The sequence below is a fragment of the Dermacentor albipictus genome, chromosome 3 (genome assembly GCF_038994185.2).
Source record: "Dermacentor albipictus isolate Rhodes 1998 colony chromosome 3, USDA_Dalb.pri_finalv2, whole genome shotgun sequence".
Lineage (NCBI taxonomy): Eukaryota > Metazoa > Arthropoda > Arachnida > Ixodida > Ixodidae > Dermacentor > Dermacentor albipictus.
In genome coordinates, this window is record NC_091823.1 from 183,099,533 (window position 1) to 183,122,146 (window position 22,614).

A 22,614-nucleotide genomic window follows, 5' to 3' on the forward strand; every position below is an offset into this window, starting at 1 on the left:
ATAATTGAGTGCGCAAAAATAGTATGGGATCCCTACACCCAAAGTAACTCTCTAAAACTAGATAAGGTCCAGCGCCTTACTTCTAGGTTTATATTTAATAAATACCGCCGTTTTCACTCCCCGACTGAATTATGCAAACTTGCAAAGCTTCCACCTCTGCAAAAACGTACCGATTATGAAAGGCTTAAATTCCTGTTCTTAGTAATTCATAACCATGTCAAAATAAGGTACGACAAGTACTTCCAAATCAAGACACAGGAAACATCACGGCACAGACACAGTATGTATATACCTCCTCCCACAGTGCACAATGACTGCTTCAGGTATAGTTATTTTCCCAGGGCAATTCAGCAGTGGAACTCTTTGCCTGACTCAATTGTCCAAATAAAATAAGTTAATGCATTCTTGGAAGCAATACATTGTCTTATGTACCCTGATACACCCTGATGTTCTGTAGTAATTTTTGTGACATAATAAGTCAAAATGTGCTCTGTAATTATATTGTTAATGTGTTTCATATTAGCAGTGCTACTTCATTTTTTATTGCATTGCATTGTTGTTGCATGCATTGCATGCATTGTGTTATTGCATTGCATTGCATTATTGCATTGTTCAATCACACTACTAATGCGCTTCTCTGTTTATGTATGTTACATCCACTCCTGTAATAGCCCGTCATGGGCTGACAGTATCAATAAATAAAAAATAAATAAATACGATTGCAGTTTGGTGACGTACTGACGGTTGGCACTGAAAAATTGTGTTTTCCTGGAACATAAGAACCGCTAACAATTGAGAGTAATTCTATTGGGTCATTTTTTGTGTTTTCGACTGCGAATGTTGGTGCTGGGAAAACGTACATAATGGGAACGCATCAACGAGGTTGTACTGTATTTCAGAGTATTGCACTCCGTAGATCATTCCGTAAAACCCATTTCTGCTTAAGGCCTGAAATACAGGCTAGCACTACCCAATAAATAAATAAATAAAATATGAAATCTTGGGGGACACTTAAGTGCTGTCTTCAAGAGTGGAACACAATGGCCTTATCGGGCCCCATTTACACCAACTCCAGATATTCTGCAACACGGTGCCCGATAGAAAACAATGATATGCAGATCACAAAATCAGTGCAGGGCAAGGCAGAAGCTACAACCGGCGACTCATCAATGGTTCATACCCCCATAAGCAAGAAAAAAGGGGTTTGTGTTTGAGTTTCCGTATAACAGAATGATGTTTTCCCGTATATTCAAATGATTTTCTCATATATTGATATTACACTCTAACGCTGTCATGTCCGTAGGTTGTGTAATTCGAACTTTACAAATTTTCTCATGCATTTGACTTTTAGAAATTAGTTCAGTAATGCCTATATGCCACACGGAGGGCCTGTGTGGCACGGGATAATTTCTGACGGACAACACTGCCAACGCTGACACCAGATTTTCTGTGACACCAGGACCTTAATGCTACCAGGTTAATAATAAGCAAATAGTAGCAACGACGAACCGTCAGCAAAGCCCAGAGCGATGTGCTGGTGCCTTCTGGCCACGTCCCAGGCCACGCGGGTGCAGGGCACTAAGCCCAGGGGCCCTGGTGGGACACACAGCTGCAGCAACTGGGACTCGCTGCCGCCCACTGTGTACACTGGAGCAGCCTGGTCTTCGGCTGTAGGCAAGCTGTCTGGGAATGGGATGCTGAAAGAACATTTCCAAATCCTTGTTAAAACAGTATTCAAAACACAGTACTTGTGCACTGACTGAAGTACAGAGCGTAGGTTAGGGCGTGTTGGTATTTCGTAACTTAGGTTTTTTAGTGCACGAAAAGGGACGAAAAACAGTGGCGCTGTGTCCGCGTCTTGCCACTGCCTTTTGTCCCTTTTCGTGCGCTAAAAAACTTCAGTTATGAAGTACAGAAGTGACTTGCAACATCAGGCCGGATGAAACCTTCTTTGGCTGCCCTTGTGCAAAGTGGCTTTATTCCTCTGCTTTTCTCTTGCAATGTTCGCAACAAATTTCACACTGAATCAAAACTGCCATGGCATCTGCGCAAATTTGGTGCAGTATGCTTGTAAACATACTTGACATATTTTTATTTTCTATTTTTTGCCTTCTTTCCCATTTTGGCACTCCTTCTCCACAGCACAGGGAGAAATGTCCGACGCTGTTTCCCAAAAGGCTCACGAGCTTGCAACTGTAGTAAGACACCATCATAAAACCAAGACAAGGAAAGCTAAGGGAGAAACATTTGTTGCGATGCTTTTATCTGCACAACCTCGCACGCAGAAAACGTGCATCCAATAATCCCACTTTATTGAGAAGGGTGTGTCAACAAGAGGAAGCCAGAATGCCAGACGGCCTGGCCTGCACGCGCTCGGCTTCCTTGCTGTAAGCGCTGCACAGCGACAGCATCTCTGAGATTGCGCCATCTGAGAGGACCATGACATCAGAGACTGCCTGTATGGTTAAAAGGACATTCGTGATGATTTACAGATTGCCTCGACACACTGCTGGTCATAACATCCCATTAACATATTGCTACGGCATGAGCCGGGCGAGCAGAAGAGAAGGAAGACGTTAGCTGGCGCAGCCTCAGGATGCCATCTTGACTTCACCATCAATCTCGTCCCTTAAATAAAACTGGTTTAACATTAACCGTAACAGCTTTGTGGTGGAGGTGCTGGGTACTTCGACCAAGACGATGGAGCTGCTGCAGCAAGTGCCACGCCGGAGCCGACGCTTCGCTTGACTGCCTCCAACACCACTTGAGATCCCGATGTCCCACAGCGGTGACCAACAGCCTTCTCTGGCTGCTCCAGTGCGAACAACCGGCGCCTGGATGCACCAAATGGAGCCTCGCCCTTTCTCAGGAAAATTCAGCGAGGACGTGGAGGAATGGCTAACCCACGACAAGCGTGTAAGCAAGTACAACGGCTGGAACTCCGCGGCTCAGCTCGACAATGTGGTTCTGTTCCTCACAGACACTGCACTAGTGTGGTTCGAGAACCATGAAGATACCTACACAACATGCGACAGCTTCGTTACTCACCTCACAGAGTGCTTCGGCGATTCCACCACAAAAAGGAAGCGGGCGAAGCAGACATTGCTTCAGTGCGCTCAAGTCCCAGGTGTGACTTGTACTACGTACATAGAGGCAATCCTGAAGCTTTGCAGAACGGTCAATCCTCGAATGTCCGAAGAGGACAAGGTTGGGCACCTTCTCAAAGGCATAGCCGAGGATGTGTACAATTATTTAATCGGAAAGGAGAGTCTCGCCTCGGTCGCCGACCTCATCAAGCATTGCCGCACATTTGAGGCCTTGAAGCTGCGCCGTATCACGCCAAAGTTCGGCAGGTTAGCAAATGTCACAACGGTGGCAAGCGTTGACGAAAATGACAACTTCAGTTTTCAATTTGACCTTGCGGACACTATAAGGCAAATTGTCCGCGAAGAACTTGAACGACACACCAAAGGGGTGGATGTCGAACAGCTTGGCTGCGCTTCCAACCAACCTCAAGAACGTGCATCTACTGTGTCCGCATTGTCTGCCTTGCCAGGCATCGCAGAGTGTCGAGTCGATCAGCTGCGACAGCACCGACGTACTTTTCCCGGCGACATGGCGCACAATCAACGAACTCATCGAGCTACCACCACGAATCGGAACTCGGAAGATCGCATTTTTTATTCGCAGCGTCCCAGGATTGACCCCGAGGCTTACAACGTCGGTCGCGCATCGCCTGTGTGTTACAGCTGTGGCGCCTCAGGACACATTGCTCGTTTTTGTCGCCGGCACCGACAGACAACAACATATGGCCCACCACCAACTTGGCCTAATTTTGAACGTGACAGTTATGACGACCGTTGGCCGACAGACCCTGATACTGCAAACACCACAGGCGCGCCACCCCAGAATACCTTCCGTCAATATAGTAGAAGGAGTGGCTCGCCAGCTTCAGACCGCAGCCTGACGGCCCCAACCAGTCGCCAACGCCGTTCACCATCACCACGGCGACGTGCTACGTCAGCACCCCCATCGGGAAACTAGCCGGCGCGGCCGATGGAGGTAAGGTCGCCGGACAGTCTGCATCTCTGCGAAATACTCCTCTGCCTATTATGACGGTGAAGAACAAAGTGCATGTGTTAATTGATAGTATACCTGCAACAGCATTAGTGGATACTGGTGCTACCGTTTCCGTCATGAGTGTGACTTTCAAAGAGAGGCTGGGTCGGAAAGTTGTGTTCCCGTGGAATGGTGATGTGACGTTTCGTGGTGTCAGTGGGGAGTGCCTAGTTCCCCTTGGTGTTTGTGTTGCAAGTGTTTTGTTTGGAGGAGAAGATCTTAAAACAAAACTTCTCGTACTACCACGGTGCACTCATGATGTGATTCTCGGGATTGACTTTCTTCAGGATTGTGGTGCATCCGTTAACTGTGGCACAGGCGAAATTACTTTGAATAGCGCGCTTCTCGCTACCCTTGCCGACACATCCTTACCAGTGAAAAACTACTGTGTTGTTTCGAACGATTTACTGCTACCGCCTTGGTCGCTGTCACGTATCGCTGTCAACTTCCCTGCTGCCGACCTTTCATCGTTTGACGCGCAAGTCCAGCCACTTACGTTGAGCTGTGCAAAGAAAGATGTGCTTGTACCGCGCTCTGTCATGAGAGTAGTGAATGGCGCCTCAAATTTGTGGGCTTTCAATTGTTCTTGCGTCCCTGCTGTTCTTCCGCGTGATATATGGCTCGCTGTATTTGACGAGATTACTTACAGCTCCATTACAGTTCTAAGCGAGAAGGAGCAGTCTCATACTAGCGATCCTCACCAAAGCACTTCTGAAGAGCAGATCCTATGGATGATCAACAAGGCGCTGCCCTCACATGAGTGCCACGCTCTCGCAAAAGTTTTGCGGGTACATCTTTCTGTAATCGATTTCACACAAGGCGACAAGCAGGCTTCACTTCTGCATTTTCGTGCTTGCCACAGAATTGACACTGGATCTGCGCACCCCATTCGGCAAAAGCCTTACCGCGTTTCTTCAACAGAGAGGACAGTTATTGCTGAACAGGTGAAAGACATGCTGCGGAAAAGTGCTGTTCAAGAGTCCTCTAGTCCATGGGCAGCACCAGTGATCTTAGTAAAGAAGAAGGATGGATCGTGGCGGTTTTGCGTTGATTACAGGAAACTGAATGCGCTCACCAAAAAAAATGTGTATCCACTTCCTAGAATTGATGATGTTATCGATTGTTTACATTCTGCTGCCTACTCTTCATCACTGGATTTGCGATCAGGGTATTGGCAGATACCCATGCACCCAGATGATAAGGAGAAAACGGCCTTCGTGACACCAGATGGTCTTTATGAATGTAATGTTATGCTGTTCGGCCTTTGTAACGCGCCAGCAACATTCGAACGATTCATGGATACTATCCTCCGAGGACTTAAATGGGAAATTTGTTTGTGCTACCTCGATGATGTGGTGATTTTTGGCAGCACATTGAGTGAACATAACAGCCGTCTCAATCTTGTTCTGGATTGTGTCAAACAAGCCGGCTTGTTCCTAAATGCCAAGAAATGTCGTTTTGGAGAAACCGAGACGTTAGTACTTGGGCATCTGGTCGACAAAAACAGTGTGAGGCCAGATCCACGGAAGATTGAGGCAGTCAGCTCCTTCGAAGCACCGAAGTCAGTGCGGGGAGTTGAGGAGTTTCTTGGGCCTGTGCTCGTATTTTCGTTGCTTCGTCCCAAGATTCGCCGACGTGGTGTACCCTCTAACATGTCTTCTCCAAAAAGCCGTCCCTTTCAACTGGACATCGGCTTGCGATGACGCATTCCACCAGCTAAAATTTCTACTGACATCAGGGCCCATATTGCGTCACTTCGATGCATCCGCACCTACGGAAGTGCACGCCGATACCAGTGGCATTGGCATCGGTGCTGTACTAGTGCAACGTCATCAAGGAGCTGAACACGTTGTGGCTTATGCTAGGCACTCTTTGACTAAGGCGGAACGCAATTATACTGTGACCGAGCAAGAATGCTTGCCAGCTGTTTTTGCTGTCCGAAAATTTCGGCCCTATATCTATGGACGCCCGTTCACTATCATTACTGACCACCACGCGTTGTGCTGGTTGGTGAATCTCCGTGACCCGAGTAGCCGACTGGCACGTTGGGCTCTTCGACTGCAGGAGTTATTTGTTATTTTGACTTTGTTATTTCCTACAAGTCCGGGCGTCGCCACGCAGATGCGGACTGTCTCTCCCGCCTTCCTCTGACGACGACGAAGTGTGATGAAGACAATTTTGATGACTGTTTTGCTCTCATTTCTTCTACATTCCCAGACTCAATGACTTTCAAAGCAGAGCAGGAAAATGATATTAGTTTGGAACCTCTATTTGTATCCGCATCGCGTCCTGGAGCCACCGGTCGATTTTGTGTCCGTGACGGCCTGCTTTACAAGACCAATTATTCGGCTAAAGGCGCATGCTTCCTTCTGGTGGTGCCGCAGAGTCTGCGAACGGACGTACTGAGAGCCAAGCACGATGATGTGACCTCTGGCCATCTAGGATTCATCAGAACTTTGAACCGGACACAGGAGCGTTTTTACTGGCCCAGAATGCGGGACACAGTCAAGTAATACGTCGCCAGTTGCGAACAATGTCAACGCTACAAGCGCCCTACGACCGCTCCGCCAGGTCTTTTCCAACCTCTGCCGCCGCCTCGCCTGCCTTTTGAACAAGTGGGTATCGATCTTCTGGGCCCATTTCCTCGATCATCTAACGACAACCGATGGGTGATCGTATGTATCGACCATCTGACCCGTTACACGGAAACGGCGGCCGTACCATCTTCAACAGCTGCGTCTGTTGCGACGTTCTTGCTTCGATCCATTATTCTTCGACATGGTCCCCCCCATGTCATCATTAGCAATCGTGGTCGTCAGCTCGTTGCGGACGCCGTAGAAGAACTGCTTCGTCTCTGCAGTTCGCAGTTCCGTCATTCAACGCTTTACTACCCTCAGACAAATGGGCTTGTAGAACGTACGAACAGAGCTCTAACTAACATGCTGGCCATGTACCTATCTTCCGATCACAAGGACTGGGATGACGTACTCCCCTTCATCACTTATGCTTATAATATTGCAAAGCATGAGACGACCGATTACAGTCCTTTTTATCTCCTTTACGCACGTTCACCGCTAAGCTGCATTGACACTATACTACCGTTTGACTTAAGACGCTTTGTCTTGCCGAAGAAGCCCGGCGTATCGCTCGTCTTCGTACTGTGGCATCGCAACACCGATCGAAAGAGTGCTATGACAGCCGACGCCACTCTGTCTCGTACGCTAAAGGAGACTTTGTGTGGTTGTGGACTCCACAACGTAAACGTGGCTTATGCGAAAAGTTTTTACCCCAGTACATGGCCCCATTCGTCATTGTAGATCACTTGAATGACTTGACGTACATGGTGGCCCACTTGACGTCCGCTGGTCGTCGGTCTAGCCGGACCCAGTTAGTACATGCTGCCCGTCTTAAGCGGTTTCACCGTACGCTTCCCGAGTGATTTGGATTTGCCCAGCGGGCTTTGTCTGGCAACCGGGGATTGCTACGGTATGAGCCGGGTGAGCAGAAGAGAAGGAAGACGTTAGCTGGTGCAGCCTCGGGATGCCATCTTGACTTCACCATCAATCCCTTAAATAAAACTGGTTTAACATTAACCGTAACAATATCATTTCATTCATGCCTGTCTGTAAATCTTTGTCGCATATTAATGTCTGCTGCCTGTATCTGAGGGCCTACAAACCACCACAGAGACTGGCCATAACCTCTCTCAGCCAGAAGGAACCCTTGCAAGCGGCCCGGCTAGAACTGAAGCCAAGCCACATTGCGTCCTCCCCCTCCCAATATTTTCAGCACGGAACATTCTGCCCCTTGTTGTTTGTTACCACAAGCTGACCATGTACGCCATGGTCAGCTTGTGGTAACAAACAACAATTTAACTGCCAATTTATCAACTTCAATATTACTGAACATCCTGCGGAAATAACAAAAGGGGCGGACCACACACAGTTTCTTTTGCCTTAAGTGAATGCCTTTTGTGGGTTCCGTTTATGATGATTTACCTGCAGATGTAGCAGCAGCAAATTTGAAAAAGCAGAGTCTGGAGAGTGCTTTTTGCTGTTGCCAATTTCACCTACTTTGGGAACCTGCCTGAATAAGTTTGCTCGAAAGCAATCACCCCTCTGATCGTACAGTCAAGCCTCAATAATGAAGTCCGTAGCATCAATAAGCACTAACAAAGCACAACATCTAGCAAAATGAACTCGTAATGTGCTTGAATTTGAACACAAGCATATTCGTGTACATACACTTCAATGTGCACTGCCTTGCCTTTTGTTTGCCTTATTCACCAACTCTAGCTGTTTCACAATAACTGCCATTTTCTCCCTCGCTTGCAACAACACAGCTTGCCCACTCTGAATGTCACTGAAATTTTTCATCTTCCTCCCCGCTCAATTAACATTTCAGCACTTTTAAGCATACACTCTGCATCCACAGCTTCGTTTTGTGCCTGTGCTTCAGATTATCTTAGTGTTGAAAATTGTTCATGAACAGTGCACAGCCATTCAAGAGCCTGCTGTTCATTTGCAGTGCGTTCTGAATGGCATTTTGAAGCATATTTTGAAGCATTTCTCACAGCTCTGAGAACGTCTGTGCCAATGGCAAATTTGCAAGGGTCACTGCCACATCTTTGTGCAAACGCTAGTGTATGGCAGATACCATTTATACTCTGAAGAGACGACTAGACATCTCGTGAAGGACCTCATTGTTCTGGCTGAAGCCACATTCAGCATCTGCATTCCCCTGTGGCCAGTAGAGTAGAGCCTTCGCAAGCTTCGTTAGCAAGGGGTATTTTGTTTGATTATTGGCATTCTTGCGCTCAAACACATTTTGTCAGTACTTATCTAGCCACCCATTCAAATGCTCAGGTAATGGATCCAAGCTGAATTCTGTCACTTCATCCAAGAGTGATGCCTCGTCACTTGAAGGGATGATTTGAGGTGCATATCTAGCAAGCTGTCTGAAGGCCTCTCTCGAAGATTATGAAACTGAGGCACAAGGCTCTAAGCACGACAGGTGCATAAGAACATGGCTTCAAAGAGGGAAGTCTCTTGAGAAGGTACTTGGCGCACTTGATGTAAAATGTCCTTGCTCCAAGTCGGAAAGCAGCTTTATCTTCTGTGCTCCATGATGCCATGGCCGCTTCAGTGTCAGCAACAATTTTAGCACTTGCTTTCCAGTTCTGAGAACATTCCATGTTGAGGTACGCCAGCTCTGACCCGGACATGACATGAAAGGCACTTAATCTGAGAAATCTTCCAAGAATTTCTTTTACGAGTGTCACAGAATCCGAGTAAAGAATGTGAATAAGGGGCTCACTTTTCTGAAATACTGTAAGGAACTTTGTAAAAACCTCAGCCACGCTTTTACAAACAGAGCCTTTGCATAAAAATTTTTGTCATTTATGTTCTTTATTCAGCGATCTTTCACCCTTCCACCACTGCGTGCCGGTGTTTGGGCTCTAAGTACACTCTTCCAAGCAGGCAATTGTTCAAGCAGACATTCTAGAGCTGGCACAAGTGACAACCAGCGACTGTTGATGTGGCGGAGAAATACAGTCTCCGGCAATCCAAGAAGGCCCTGCTGTTCTCTCAGGTGACTGCTCTGCACCACTGAGTGTTTAAAGAAATGGGAGGTATCAACCACAAGCTTCAACTTCAACACCAAAGAAATCTAGTCCACACGAAAACGCATTGTGCACTTCTAGCAACCAGCATTCCCCAACATCTAGAAGCGAGGGATTATCATCAACAAGTTTCTTTTTCAATGACTTCATGACATTTGGACCATCACTGGAGAGAAAAAAAAAAAAAAAACCCCTCTGCGAGGAATCTTCTCAAGTGCCTCATTTATGCACTTAAAAAAGGATATCAGCAGTTGCACTTCCTAAGCGAAATGATTGCAAATGCTGCACAACGACTTCCTTCGGGACATACGAATAGTAACGAACAAGAACATTGAGCTGCTGACAAAGCAACTCTGGCAGGGGTGTTTCATCCACAACTATGCTGTAGAAGACAGCAGACTGATTAAGTTCTTTCAAGACAAGGCCTTCAAAGTAAGGACTGAGGCCGTCCGAGACAATGTAGGATGCCTTCTTCCTGCTGCTTGAAAATTCTTGTGCTATTTTGGAGTCTGGAAACATTGCATGATACAATGGTCCCGCTGTGTCTGCTCAGCTCTACGGAAGTCAGTTCAATGTTATAGCCAAAACAAAACATGCTTCACTGGCAGTTACTGCATCGGCATGGGACATGATGCTGCTTGATCCAGAGTAGTCGAGCACAGCCTGAACAGTTGGCGGCCGCTTCAGTTTTCCATCAGGCCTATGCAAAGCTTTGCAGATTTCTACTACTGCTGATCAACAGGTGCTAAACCTCCCCGTTGAGCCTCCTTCTACTGACAAGCACCAGGAAACAACACTCCAAGAACTGACTCACTTGTTTCCTGTTAGTTTGGCTTCAAATAATCATGTTCCCACCCACAAAGTGTGCCTCGAGAGGACGAATGACACGGCTTCTCGTTGCGGCAACAGACAGACAGACACCCCCACAGCAAGAGGTACATTACGATATTCTCCAAAGTGACCCTGCTAAGTGGCCGGACGTTAGTGCTGACAGCTTTCGGAGTGTATGCCTTGAGAAAGGGCCATTGTATTTTAAAAATCGGGCACAAAATTTTCTGTCTTCCAAAAGGCAATACAAAACTCAGAAATGTTATATGTCACCTCATCTCTTCGTGCGAAAGGCTGTAAACGGGGAGGCGTATGAGCGACACTGGTTAATGTACTCGGAGTCCAAAAGTTCCATTTACTGTTTCATGTGCAAACTATTTTCGATTTCAAGCAACCCCAGTGCTTTCACCACGCACGGCTTCTCTGATTGGAAAAGAGCAGAAGAAAAGGTTTGTGCACATGAAAATAGCGTTGAGCACCGGAACTACGTGGCAGAATGGCTCACCCGCTCTAACTCAAGCAGCACAATTGACAAGGAGCTGGTTAAGCATCTTGTCACTGAGACCGCTTACTGGACAGATGTGTTGAAGCGCGTAGTCGTAGTTAAGTTTCTAGCTGAGTGCAACCTAGCATTTAGGGGCAGTGAGGAGATTTTTGGTTCACCGAGATGTGGCAATTATGTGGGAGTGCTAGAGGCCATTGCCAAGTTTGATCCCTTTCTAGGGGAGCACATCAAACGCTATGGGAACAAAGGAAAAGGTCACCCATCGTATCTGTCAAAAACCATTTGTGATGAATTTATCGAGCATATGGCCAAGGCTGTCAAGGAACGTCTTGCAGACGAAGTGAAATGCGCTAATACTTCTCTTTGATTGTTGATTCGACTCCAGACCTTACTCACGTTGATAAGCTGTCAGTTGGTTTACGATACTATTTAAATGGGAAAGTGTACGAACACTTTCTTGGATTTGTTCCAATTGAATTGCATACCGGCTTGTATCTTTTCGATACCGTGATGCCCCTCTTGATGACCAATGCATCTCAATTGATGGTTGTAGGGGCCAAGCTTATGATAATGCGAGTAATATGTCAGGAAAATACAAAGGACTGCAAGCTCAAATCAAACACCTGAACGAATTGGCAGTCTACGTCCCTGCATGCCGGTCATTCACTGAACTTAGTTGGCGCGTGTAGCGTTGACAGTTGCCTTGAGGCAGTCAAATTTTTCACTGTACTTTATGTAGTTCTCTGCTGCCTCAACTAAGCGATGGAGGTATCTTTTGGACAGCATGGGCGGAACTAGCCAGAAGCAAATTGATAATTCACTCCGAGACCAGGTGGTCAAGACACCTCGAATCATGTAAGGCCATTCTGAAAAATTTCAATGCAGTCTTGTGTTGTCTTGAAGCTATATCAAGGAACGAGAAAGGAAACGGTGACACTAGGAACAAAGTGCACTCTCTCTTCAAGAAAATGACAAAACTAGAGACTGCATTCATGGCGATTTTCTGGAGTGAAATCTTGGAGCGCTTAGACAAAATGACCGTAGCACTTCAGAAACCAGGCCTAGACATTTCAACTGCTGTAGACCTGCTGAGCTCTCTAGAAGGCCTTGTTAATTCTTAGCGACCTCTCTTTGATCCCTTCGAAGAGAGAGCATGCACGCTAAGTACCAATCAATGTTATCAGGATGAGGGCAAACTCATCTTCTTGGGTAAGCACCCAGACAGAAAAAGCGATAGCGCGCACAAGGTAGAAAAAAGTTTATCATAGAGACCTACAATGTTGTACTTGGCAGTCTAGGCTCTGCTTTGCGAGTGTGAAAGGCTGCCTACACTGAACTCTGCGAAAGGTTCAGATTCTTAAAATTGCTGACAGAAGTTGGGAGCGAGGCCTCTCTGGCACAGCAGGCTAAGAAGTTGGTGAAAACATACAAAAATGATTTGGAGCTAGCATTTTCCACTGAAATGTTCTGTGTGCCAGGACACGAGTTGCCTGGGAATAATGAAGTTGCTACACAAAAGAAAGCTTATTGACGTGTTTCCAAACCTTTCTATTGCTTTGCGAATGTACTTAAGCACACCTGTGGCAAACTGTGAGACCGAACCATCATTTTCCAAGTTGTCGCTGATAAAAAATCGCTTTCGTTCGAGCCTCCTTGACGACAAGGTGAAGTTGCTTGCTATCATGTCCATTGAAAGTGACCTCCTCAGCAATCTATTCTTCGAACAGACTATATCTGATTTCGCCAAAGCGAAGGTGCAAAAGATGCCATTTTAATAGAGGACTGCTTGCGCAATACATGAATAGTTCCAATGAGTTCGTTATGTCGCCTCCCAGCCTTCTAGTTGCCAAAGAAATGCTGAGCAGTGTAATTCAAGATATGCAAATCATCGTTGTTAGTCTCTTGTTTGTTCTTCTTGTGATGTTTAGCGTGCTTATAAAGAACTGTATTTTTGTTGTTTTTGAAAGTGCCACGTTTATTTGGAGTCGTCCTTGCTTGTCTTACCTTTAACAAAAATATTTTCAAGTAATGTTTTGTAACTACAGTTGGTAATTTTCATCTGTATTCTAGTGCATTTTTATGGTGTTTGATTTGCCTTAAGTATTGTATATATCTATTGCATATTTATAGAGTAACGTGTATAACGATTGCTACAGTCTGATGCATGAATTTTAATAAAGAATGTTTTGGACACAGCCATGCGTCTCCTCATAGGATTAAACTTAGTGATGCAAACAAAGCCTAGCTTCAGAAAAATCGACATCTGAGCTGTATTGTCTTTTCTACGTTCTTGTTCGTCTTGAGTGCAGTCTTGAGTGCACTAAACTTTTCCTTAAATCCTAGCTTTTGCTGAAAACAGAATGCAGATTAATCACAAAGTGAACATATGTGTTGGTGTTTACAACAGCACGCGTTTCAAGCAAGGTTTATTGTTTTCCTTATAATAGCAACAATAACAATAATCTCGTTGATCGCACTTCGTTCTTTTTAATTTGGTGGAATTAAAATGAAACATGGCATATTTCCAGTAGCGTAGCAAGCGAAAGGGGGGGGGGAGGGTCAGTATAGGGAAAGGGGGCCTGCATGCGCGTTAGCCCAGAGCCCCCATTTTTCTTAATCCGGCCCTGGCCCAAGGTGAATATTGAATGGCAATATATTCGATTGAAGATTAAAAAACACCAAATACAGTAGTCCCTCGTTATAATGAAATTGCTTTACTCAAAATTTCTTCCAGTCCCGACCCAAATGCACGCATTTTAAGCCGTATTACCTGAAGTCAAGGGTCTGACGGAATCTCCTCTGGTCGTGATGGTACATGACGAAAATGAGATGGCACCACCGGAAAAAAAAAAAAAGGGGGGGACAGATGGAATGACGTTTCAGCTTCGCCACGGAAGTCTTGTTCACAATGAGGCAGAATGATTTTGCGCCGCTCTTTAAGTACAGTGCATGAGCATATGGGATGACATTTCGGCTCCCCTACAGGAGCCTTGTTCACAATGAGGCAGAATGATTTTGCATTGCTCTTTAAGTATGCCGCATGAGTGTATGGAATGAATCATGTATCGTACTTAAAAGGCAATGCAAAATTGTTCTGCCTCATTGTGAACGAGGCTCTCGTAGGGGAGCCAAAACGTCATTCCATCTTTCCTTTCTTTTGGCCGGTGTGATCTAATTTTCGTCGAGCCATATTACTTAAAGCACACGAAGAGCTTGACCCGCTTAGAGGGAAGTGGTGAGCGGAGGCATCGCCGCCGCTGAGCGGCGGCAACCTTTCGCACATGCAGTGTCAAATTATTACTGCCGACGAATTAGTCTCATGAAAGCACAGAACAGGCCACAAAAGTACCAAACCCACGACCGATGACTGCCTAGTAATGGGTGCCAAGCGAGCGCTGAGGGCTCCCAGCTGTTTACTGCAGAGTGAACGAAAGCTGTCAAATTCCATGGTGCAGCGCACCCACGCTGTTAAAGGGAAGCTGAAGAGTCTGTCGAATTTGTGGGGGTTCCACTCTGCGTGCGGCTAGGGCTGAAGGCGAGCTCCGGATCTAGCCCCACGCAGTCGCTTCGTGGTACTCCCAACCCGTAGCGCGGGAATCGCGGCTACGCCGGGTTCGGACAAATAAGGCAACCAGCGGTGTCAACGGTAACAACGTTTATTGCTACTGGCAATATCGAACACTCGCAGAGGGATGTCCTCTCTGTAATAGTAATAAATAGGCTGGCCTCGTTGCCCAGGATGGTCAGGCAACGTGGTCACTCACGGGTTGCAGCAGGTACTCCAGTCCGGCAGGTTAGGGGTCCGGCCTCAGAGAGCGAGAGTCTCCCCCGGTCGCGCTGTTTTGTACCTTTTTACCTGGGCGAGGGGAATGTCCTTCTCGCCCGTAAGCTACCCGCCCGCGAGTGGGGGTGGAAGGGCGCACGCGCGTCGCGAGAGCGATGGAGAATCGGGAGAGGGCATAGTGCGCCTCTCCCCGGTCTATGCCGGCGCTCGACGCGATGGCGCGGGGGAAGATGGGCGCGTGTGCTCCCCACATCCTCCTCCCCTTAAGAAGCCCCCCGTACGTTGATGCTGGCACCTAGGTACGCCCGAAGGGTTCGGGCGACCGTTTGCTAGAGTTCCCGCCAAGGTTGGCGATCAAGGCAGCGTGGCACACGCCGGCTTTGAGCGTCGGGCTTGCGTTGCTGTAGGCCTCAGGTGGCAGATACTTGATGCCGACTCGAAGGTGTCCAGTCAGCGGCACTGCTCGGGCTTGCGAGGCGGATCGTAGTTGGGGCTCGAAAGCGACTCTCCGTGCCGCGCCCCAGGTGTCGGCTGCACCAGCCGGGCGGTCGCTTGCTGGGTGCCAGGTAGTGGTTCATGCGGCTGCAAGGCCAGCGTAGCGCTGCCGGTGCGTCAGTTGTACCCGCGAGTACTGCAGGCAGTTCGCATGGCCGTGTCTTGTTTCCTGCTTCACAAAATTGGATTAGTCCACTGCACAGTACGAAATTGTGATAAGCAGCATGATTGGCCGGATCCGGGAACACCGTCAACGCCCGTTACGAAGGGAATGGTCGTCCGCATCACCGACTCACAGCACACCGCACTGGCCCTCGCAAGTCTTTAGTCAATGCACACACCGCATGCAAACACGTTGAATCGTTCACGCCACATTCCCGTCGTAGTCTGCGTGGTTGCTTGAAGACTGGAACGACGGCTCGACGTCAATACTCTGCGCTCTGCTGTCGCTAGACGTTCGCTTCCCGGCAGGAACTAACAAGGTGCCAGCATGGCCCGGACTTACGAATGGTCCTCACAGTCATCGGGCTACGCAAATATAGTCGCCGGATCACTTCCGCCTGCTACGCAAGTTGTAGCGCGGCTGCGGGCTCGCCGTTCGGTTCTGGCTGCTCTCATTCACCGACCGCGGTTGAGGGAGGGTCTGATCTTCATCCCACTGCTCATCACGCGGCACGTAGCGTTTCAGGTCGCATACATGTACCGGCCCGCCGATCAGCTTCCCTTTCATGCTCTCGAGCCGGTAAACAAGCGAGGAAACCTTCTCTCGTACTTGATACGGCCCGGTCCACTTCGGCACCAGCGAGGCAGCGAACTGTTTGCTAGAATCGCTGAGAACGTGCTGGCGTCGAAGCACCAGATCGCCCACTTCGTAGCGGACGTTCCGATGCGAGCGGTCGTACTGCGCCTTCTGTTGCGCCCTAGCAGTGCGAAGATTACGGCGTGCTTTGCGTAAAGCTTCCGTCATCTTGTCACGTAGGTGCGTCGCGTATTCAGCTCGTGCTACCGGCGCGACCGACATTCCGCTGCGATCCGCGAGAACTCTATCCATCGGATTCGGCAGCTCTCTCCCCAGGTTGAGAGAAGAAGGCGCATACCCAGTCGAGCGGTTCACTGTCGATCGCAATGCAAACCCGATCTCTGGAAGGTAGGTATCCCAGTCCTTATGTCTTTCAGAGAACGCGACAAGCATGTGCTTAATGTTGCGATTGACCCGTTCAGTGGGGTTCGACTGAGCATGATAAGTTGTCGTTTTCTTGTGCTTAATGCCAAGTGCAGCGCACGAGTCGACGAAAACCTTCGCAGTGAAGTAGGACGCATTGTCCGTTATCAACTGCTCCGGATAGCCAAATCTGGTGAAAACCTCGATCAACTTATCCATGATCACTCGTGCCGTCAGTTTTCGCAAGGGAAAAAGTTCGACCCATTTACTGAAGTGATCTTTGACTACAAGCAAGAATTTGTTCCTGCTCGGTGTGGTGGGATACGGTCCCATGACGTCACACGCCGCGATTTGCCAGGGAGTCTGGCTGTCGATAGGCTGCATGAGGCCGGGCGGTCGTCCACCTCTGGGCTTCACGCTTTGGCACACATGACATGAGCGGGCGTAGCGCATCACGTCCCGTTTCATGCCTGGCCAGGTAGCGAGGCGACACAACTTAATGTAAGTCTTGGGGCCGCTCGCGTGCCCAGCGATACACGAGTCGTGAAAGTAGCGTAGCAGAGCTCCTCGCAACGCGCGCGGTATCACCACCTTAAACGCCTCACTTGTGTCGTCCTCGGTGGGAATATACCTCAGCAGGAGGCCGTCGGAATTCAGCAGATAAGAATCCAGCGCACTCACAGCATTACCAACTGATCCCGAGCGCTTAGCACCGACAGCAATACCAGCTGCCTCCATGTGTGCGGCGGCCGCGCCACCCTGCTCCCGGAGCTCATCGAGCACTTTTCGACAAAACGGGTCCTTCTGCTGAGCCGCGAACAGCTCCTCTCTGCTGAAGACGACACCTGCGGAACCGACAACATCTACATGGTTCACGCTCTCGCCCAGGATCGACGGTTGTTCCGCCTCCCTTACTTGGGCCTCTCCATCGCGTCGGACTGGCGCTCGCGAAAGTGCGTCAGCTGCAGCATTGCTTTTTCCTTTGCGGTAGCGCACGGTGAAGTCGTAACGCTGCAGCAGCAGTGCCCAACGCGCCAGGCGGCCACTCGGCTCGCTCAGGCGCCTCAACCAAGTGAGAGCCATGTGGTCAGTCTCAATCTTGGAATGCCACTCCATCGACGTAATAGTCGAACTTTCGCAGAGCGAAAACTATCGCGAGGCACTCCTTCTCTGTCACCGAGTAATTCCGTTCTGCCGGCGTCAACGAACGACTCGCGAACGCAACCGGTCGGAGAGTGCCTCCGTGCTCCTGAAGCAAAATTGCACCTAAGCCTAGGTCGCTTGCGTCTGTTTGAATCACAAACTCCCTATTCAAATCGGGCAGCTGCAATTCGGCCGTGTCAGCGAGCACCTTCGTGAGGCTGCGCAGTGCCGCCTCCTGCTCTTGACTCCAAGTCCACCGTTCGTCTTTCCTCAAGAGCTTCGTCAAAGGCGCTTGCACTGCCGCGCAGTCTGGAATGAATTGGCGATAAAAGTTCACCAATCCCAGAAAGCGCCTCAGTTCGCCGATATCTTTCGGCGACGGGTACCTCAGTATAGCCTCAAGCTTATCCTTACTCGGCAGGATGCGGCCGTTATCCAGCGTGAATCCCAACAGCGCTATTCTGCTCGCAGCTATCTGAGCTTTGTTCGGGTTCAGCGTGATACCCACGGACCTCAGCCTGTCTAGGACGTCTCTCAAGTGGCGCAAGTGCTCCTCGAATGTTTTCAAATAAACCACTATGTCGTCCAGATATGCGAGGGCATGTTGCCACTTCGCGTCTTTTAGCACTCGGTCCATCAACCTTTGATAAGTAGCGGGAGCTCCGACCAAACCAAAAGACATTCTCTTAAATTGAAAGAGCCCCCGGTGACAAGTGAAAGCCGTTTTCTCTTTGTCACGCTCGTCCATTTCGACCTGAAAGTATCCACGACTAGCATCGAGCGTTGTAAAGTACTTCGCCCCGCCTAGGTTAGACACTAAAGAGGAAATGGAGGGTAGAGGGTATGCATCCTTCTTCGTAACCTCATTCAGCCTGCGGTAGTCTACACAAAGGCGATAGGTATCGTCCTTCTTCGGGACTAGAACTACCGGGAAGCCCCATGGGCTGTTCGACCTTTCCACCACGCCTGTGTCGATGAGTTCGTCTAAGGCGCTATCCAGTGCTTTCCGCTTAGTCAAGCTAATCGGCCGAGGATTACATTTCCATGGCGCAGCGTCACCCGTGTATATCCTGTGCCTGACTAGCGTAGTGCGGCCCGGACGGTCAGTGAAAATCGCGTCGTATTCGTACAACAGCGACGACAGTCGTGCCCGTTCTCTCTCCGGCATATTGGCCTCTGACAAAAGCGGGTGCGTTACTCCTCGCAGAACAGTGGCGCACTGTTGTGCCACCGTGTCTCTCTCCTCGCCTGCGCCGATTACGGTTCGCTTGCTTGGCTGTGGCCGGGTGTGGCCCACTCGCGCTGCGCCCGGAGACTGTGGTGTCTCCGCTGCCACGGGCACTTTTGCGAAAAGCTTTAAAGCACCCGTTCCGTTCTCTCGGTAACCTGCGTTGCCGATGTCTATTACAATGCCCGACTTGACGAGAAAGTCTCGACCCAAAATAACAAGCACTGATAAACCCGGGAGATGTACGAGGCGTTGTCGCCTGACGCGTTTCTCCCAACGGATCACTAACCTAGCTGCGCCGCTGGATTGTGCTGTGCCGGAAGCAAGTCGGAAGGTGGTGCCATTCTCTCTCAAGCGGATGTTGTTCTCGCGGAGATGATGCAACACCTCGTCACCAAATAATGAAGCGCTTGCTCCGGTATCCAATAGTGCAGCGAATTTCTTTCGGGCTATCGTTAGCTCGATGAACGGCGCCTGCGAGTCCGCAACACCTCCTACGCGACAAGCCGAAGGCGCAAGTAATTCGATACCACCGGCTATGTTCGACATCGCCGCACGGGACCCAGGGTGGATCCCCGGCGGCCTCGCCCGTTTCCCGAGCCACACGCTCGGCCTCGGCCCGGCGTGCGGCCGCAGTCTCGGGCGATGTGCCCTGGTCGGCCGCATTGGTAGCAGCGGCCGCGGAAGCCTCGGTGGCCTGGGCGGCCGTCGCTCCACTCCGGCCCGCCGTAGTTTCCTTGAACTGCGTTCGGCGTGTGCCGCTCCTCCAGTCTCGCATCGGCCTCTCGTTCCTGTCGCGGCGCGCTGAGTGCGGCATTAGTCGGTGCTGTTCTCAGCGCGTAGGCAAGTGATACTATCTGATACAAAGCGCTGTCTGATAACTCCCAACTACGCTGGACCTGCTGCTCCGCGAACGATGCCGACGCGTCGACTCTAGACGAGTGGGAAGTGATCGCGCCGCCGTTCCACGCGCAGCGAGGCTCGAGTGACAGCGCCGCGGGTGGAGGCGGACGGTATGCTCGCGCCGCGAGGATGTCCCCCTGGATGCGCTTCGCCTCGGCGGCGAGTTCGTCTAGGTCTGTAAACCTACATCCTCTGAAGTAGGCCGCGAAAGTGGGGTGTGCCTGCCGTGTGACACGCTCAACTTTCTCTGCATCGGTGGCGTGAGGGTTCGCGAGACGATAAAGTTCGTCCATCGCTCGAACATATTCCAGCAGGGACTCGTCCGGATGCTGGGTACGAAGCTCCAACTCTCTCCTCAAACGCCACTCGTAATTGGCCGGAAGAAATTCTTCGCGGAAGTTCGCGCGGAACTCTTCTACTGTGCGGCATCGGTGTCCGGTCAGTCGGAACCATCGAGCCGCCTGGTCGGTCAGCGAAACCGGGATCACGCGCGCGACTAGTTCGGCGTCTGAAAGCCCGGTTGGCTGCTCGTAATACAGTAGACGGTCGAGGTACTCACTCGCACTCGTGCGATCGTGGTACCCACTGTAGGTAGGCATGTCTACCTTAATCCGTGGTCGCTCGCTCTGCGACGAGGCCTGCATTGTGCCTTGCAGGGCGCCGGCTAAGCTCTGCATGATTTGCAACGCATTTTGCAGCATTGCCTCGCTAGACGGCAAACTCTCGCCCAAAGGGCCGGATGCCTCCGCCGTCGGGGTTGAGTTATCTAGTGGCATGTGTGCCTCTGTGTCCGCGTCGCGATGCGGCGAGGGGCCTGACGGGGTACGCCTCGTATTGGGGTTACCCTCTGCCCACGTGGCATTCGCGCTAGCCTGAGTGTTCCACGTGAAACACTCAAATCCAAAGCTGCTGGTTTGTTCAGCAGCTGCCGCCGCGTTAGCAATAGGCTGCTCACTTTGCGTCGCTACATTTGACAACATGAACAAATCTGAGAGATCAGACAAGCCAGCCGCCATTGTTCGCTGAAACGTGGGTAGTCCTAGCGCCAACACACACCAGAAGACTCGCCGTGTTGCCGAATTCGATCCACGTTGGTAGCGCCAAATGTGGGGGTTCCACTCTGCGTGCGGCTAGGGCTGAAGGCGAGCTCCGGATCTAGCCCCACGCAGTCGCTTCGTGGTACTCCCAACCCGTAGCGCGGGAATCGCGGCTACGCCGGGTTCGGACAAATAAGGCAACCAGCGGTGTCAACGGTAACAACGTTTATTGCTACTGGCAATATCGAACACTCGCAGAGGGATGTCCTCTCTGTAATAGTAATAAATAGGCTGGCCTCGTTGCCCGGGATGGTCAGGCAACGTGGTCACTCACGGGTTGCAGCAGGTACTCCAGTCCGGCAGGTTAGGGGTCCGGCCTCAGAGAGCGAGAGTCTCCCCCGGTCGCGCTGTTTTGTACCTTTTTACCTGGGCGAGGGGAATGTCCTCCTCGCCCGTAAGCTACCCGCCCGCGAGTGGGGGTGGAAGGGCGCGCGCGCGTCGCGAGAGCGATGGAGGATCGGGAGAGGGCATAGTGCGCCTCTCCCCGGTCTATGCCGGCGCTCGACGCGACGGCGCGGGGGAAGATGGGCGCGTGTGCTCCCCACAAATTCAATAAGATGCTCATATACGGATGCGGGAACCTTATAAACCACGAAGGTAAAATTTGCTTTTTTTTTTCAGTTAGGAGCGACGTAATCGTCGGTTAAAATTTCGCTGTAGCTCCGCCCCCCGTTGAATGCCGCGCGCTGCTGCTGACGCTGACGATGCGAGCGGAGACCGGAAATGGCGGTGTTGTGACGTCAACTCTAGTGTTCCGTTCCTTCGCAGCCTCCGCGACCGTGCCTGACCGTGCTTGTTTCTGCGTGCGTGCCATCGTAATCTGCTTCGATCGACCCTGCATTCCTTTGTTGGTGTGTCTGCGTGTATGTAGAGTGGTAGTCAACATGTGCAGCATCAACTGAAGTGGTGGGCCGATCATGCCGGCTTTCTGTGCAGCCTACGGTTGCACGAACACCAGCGGCCACGACGATGTTGTGTTCCATTACTTCCCACAAGACAAGAAGCTTTTAACGAAGTGGGAGGCTGCTGTGAAGCGAAAGAATTTCAAGCCCTCAAGAACAACAGTGCTGTGCTCCAACCACTTCCGTGACGACGGTTATCACCAGAATTTATCATTATTGCGTGCGTTGGGTTTGCCAATCAAGTCGGTTCGTCTAAGGCCCGGCGCAGAGAGAACTACTTGCCACTAGCAGGCTTTCTAAACACAGCGCGAAAAGATCGGAGCAACAAAAACAAAGACGGCACGAGTGCAGACTGAGTGATGATAACTGGTGTTGGAAGGCCTTATGAATACACGAACTCGCCCAAACCTGGATTTTGATTTACTGCGAGCTCCTTCGTGTTAGCACGCTGAACGGAAAGTGCATGTTTATCTCCCGCCCTTGACGCAGGTTTCGTCGCAAAGCGCCGCAAATTTTCTATTTGCACGTGTGTTGTAAAAAACAGCCTTCATGCAGCTACCATAACGCAGTGCAAATGTAGAGTTTGCATGTGCTGGAAAGCCGGTGCACGCCAGGACGCTGCGCTCCCCCCTTCTCTCGCGCACAGCGAGAAACCGACTGTCTCACGTAGCTAACGGAATTCGCCGCCTTTACGACTTCGGTTACAACTAGTGTGCGGATGGCGCACAGATGAAGGTCACTACACGTACTGCATGAACTGGGAAGCTTTTCACGCGTTCAAACCGTCTTTGTAGATTGCGGACAGCTTCGGACAGTGCACAAATG

The 22,614-nt window shown here is 50.1% G+C and overlaps 1 protein-coding gene across 9 annotated transcripts in view; it reads right to left on the minus strand.

Annotated features, from left to right (window-relative positions):
• The window catches only part of LOC135918099 (uncharacterized), a 703,603-nt gene that overhangs the window by 137,737 nt on the left and 543,252 nt on the right, over positions 1-22,614 (minus strand). For all 9 annotated transcript variants that reach the window (XM_065451754.2, XM_065451756.2, XM_065451757.2 and 6 more), the window contains one exon: positions 1,510-1,697. In XM_065451754.2, coding sequence (XP_065307826.2) covers positions 1,510-1,697 — 188 coding nt within the window. The remainder of the gene's footprint in view (positions 1-1,509; positions 1,698-22,614) is intronic.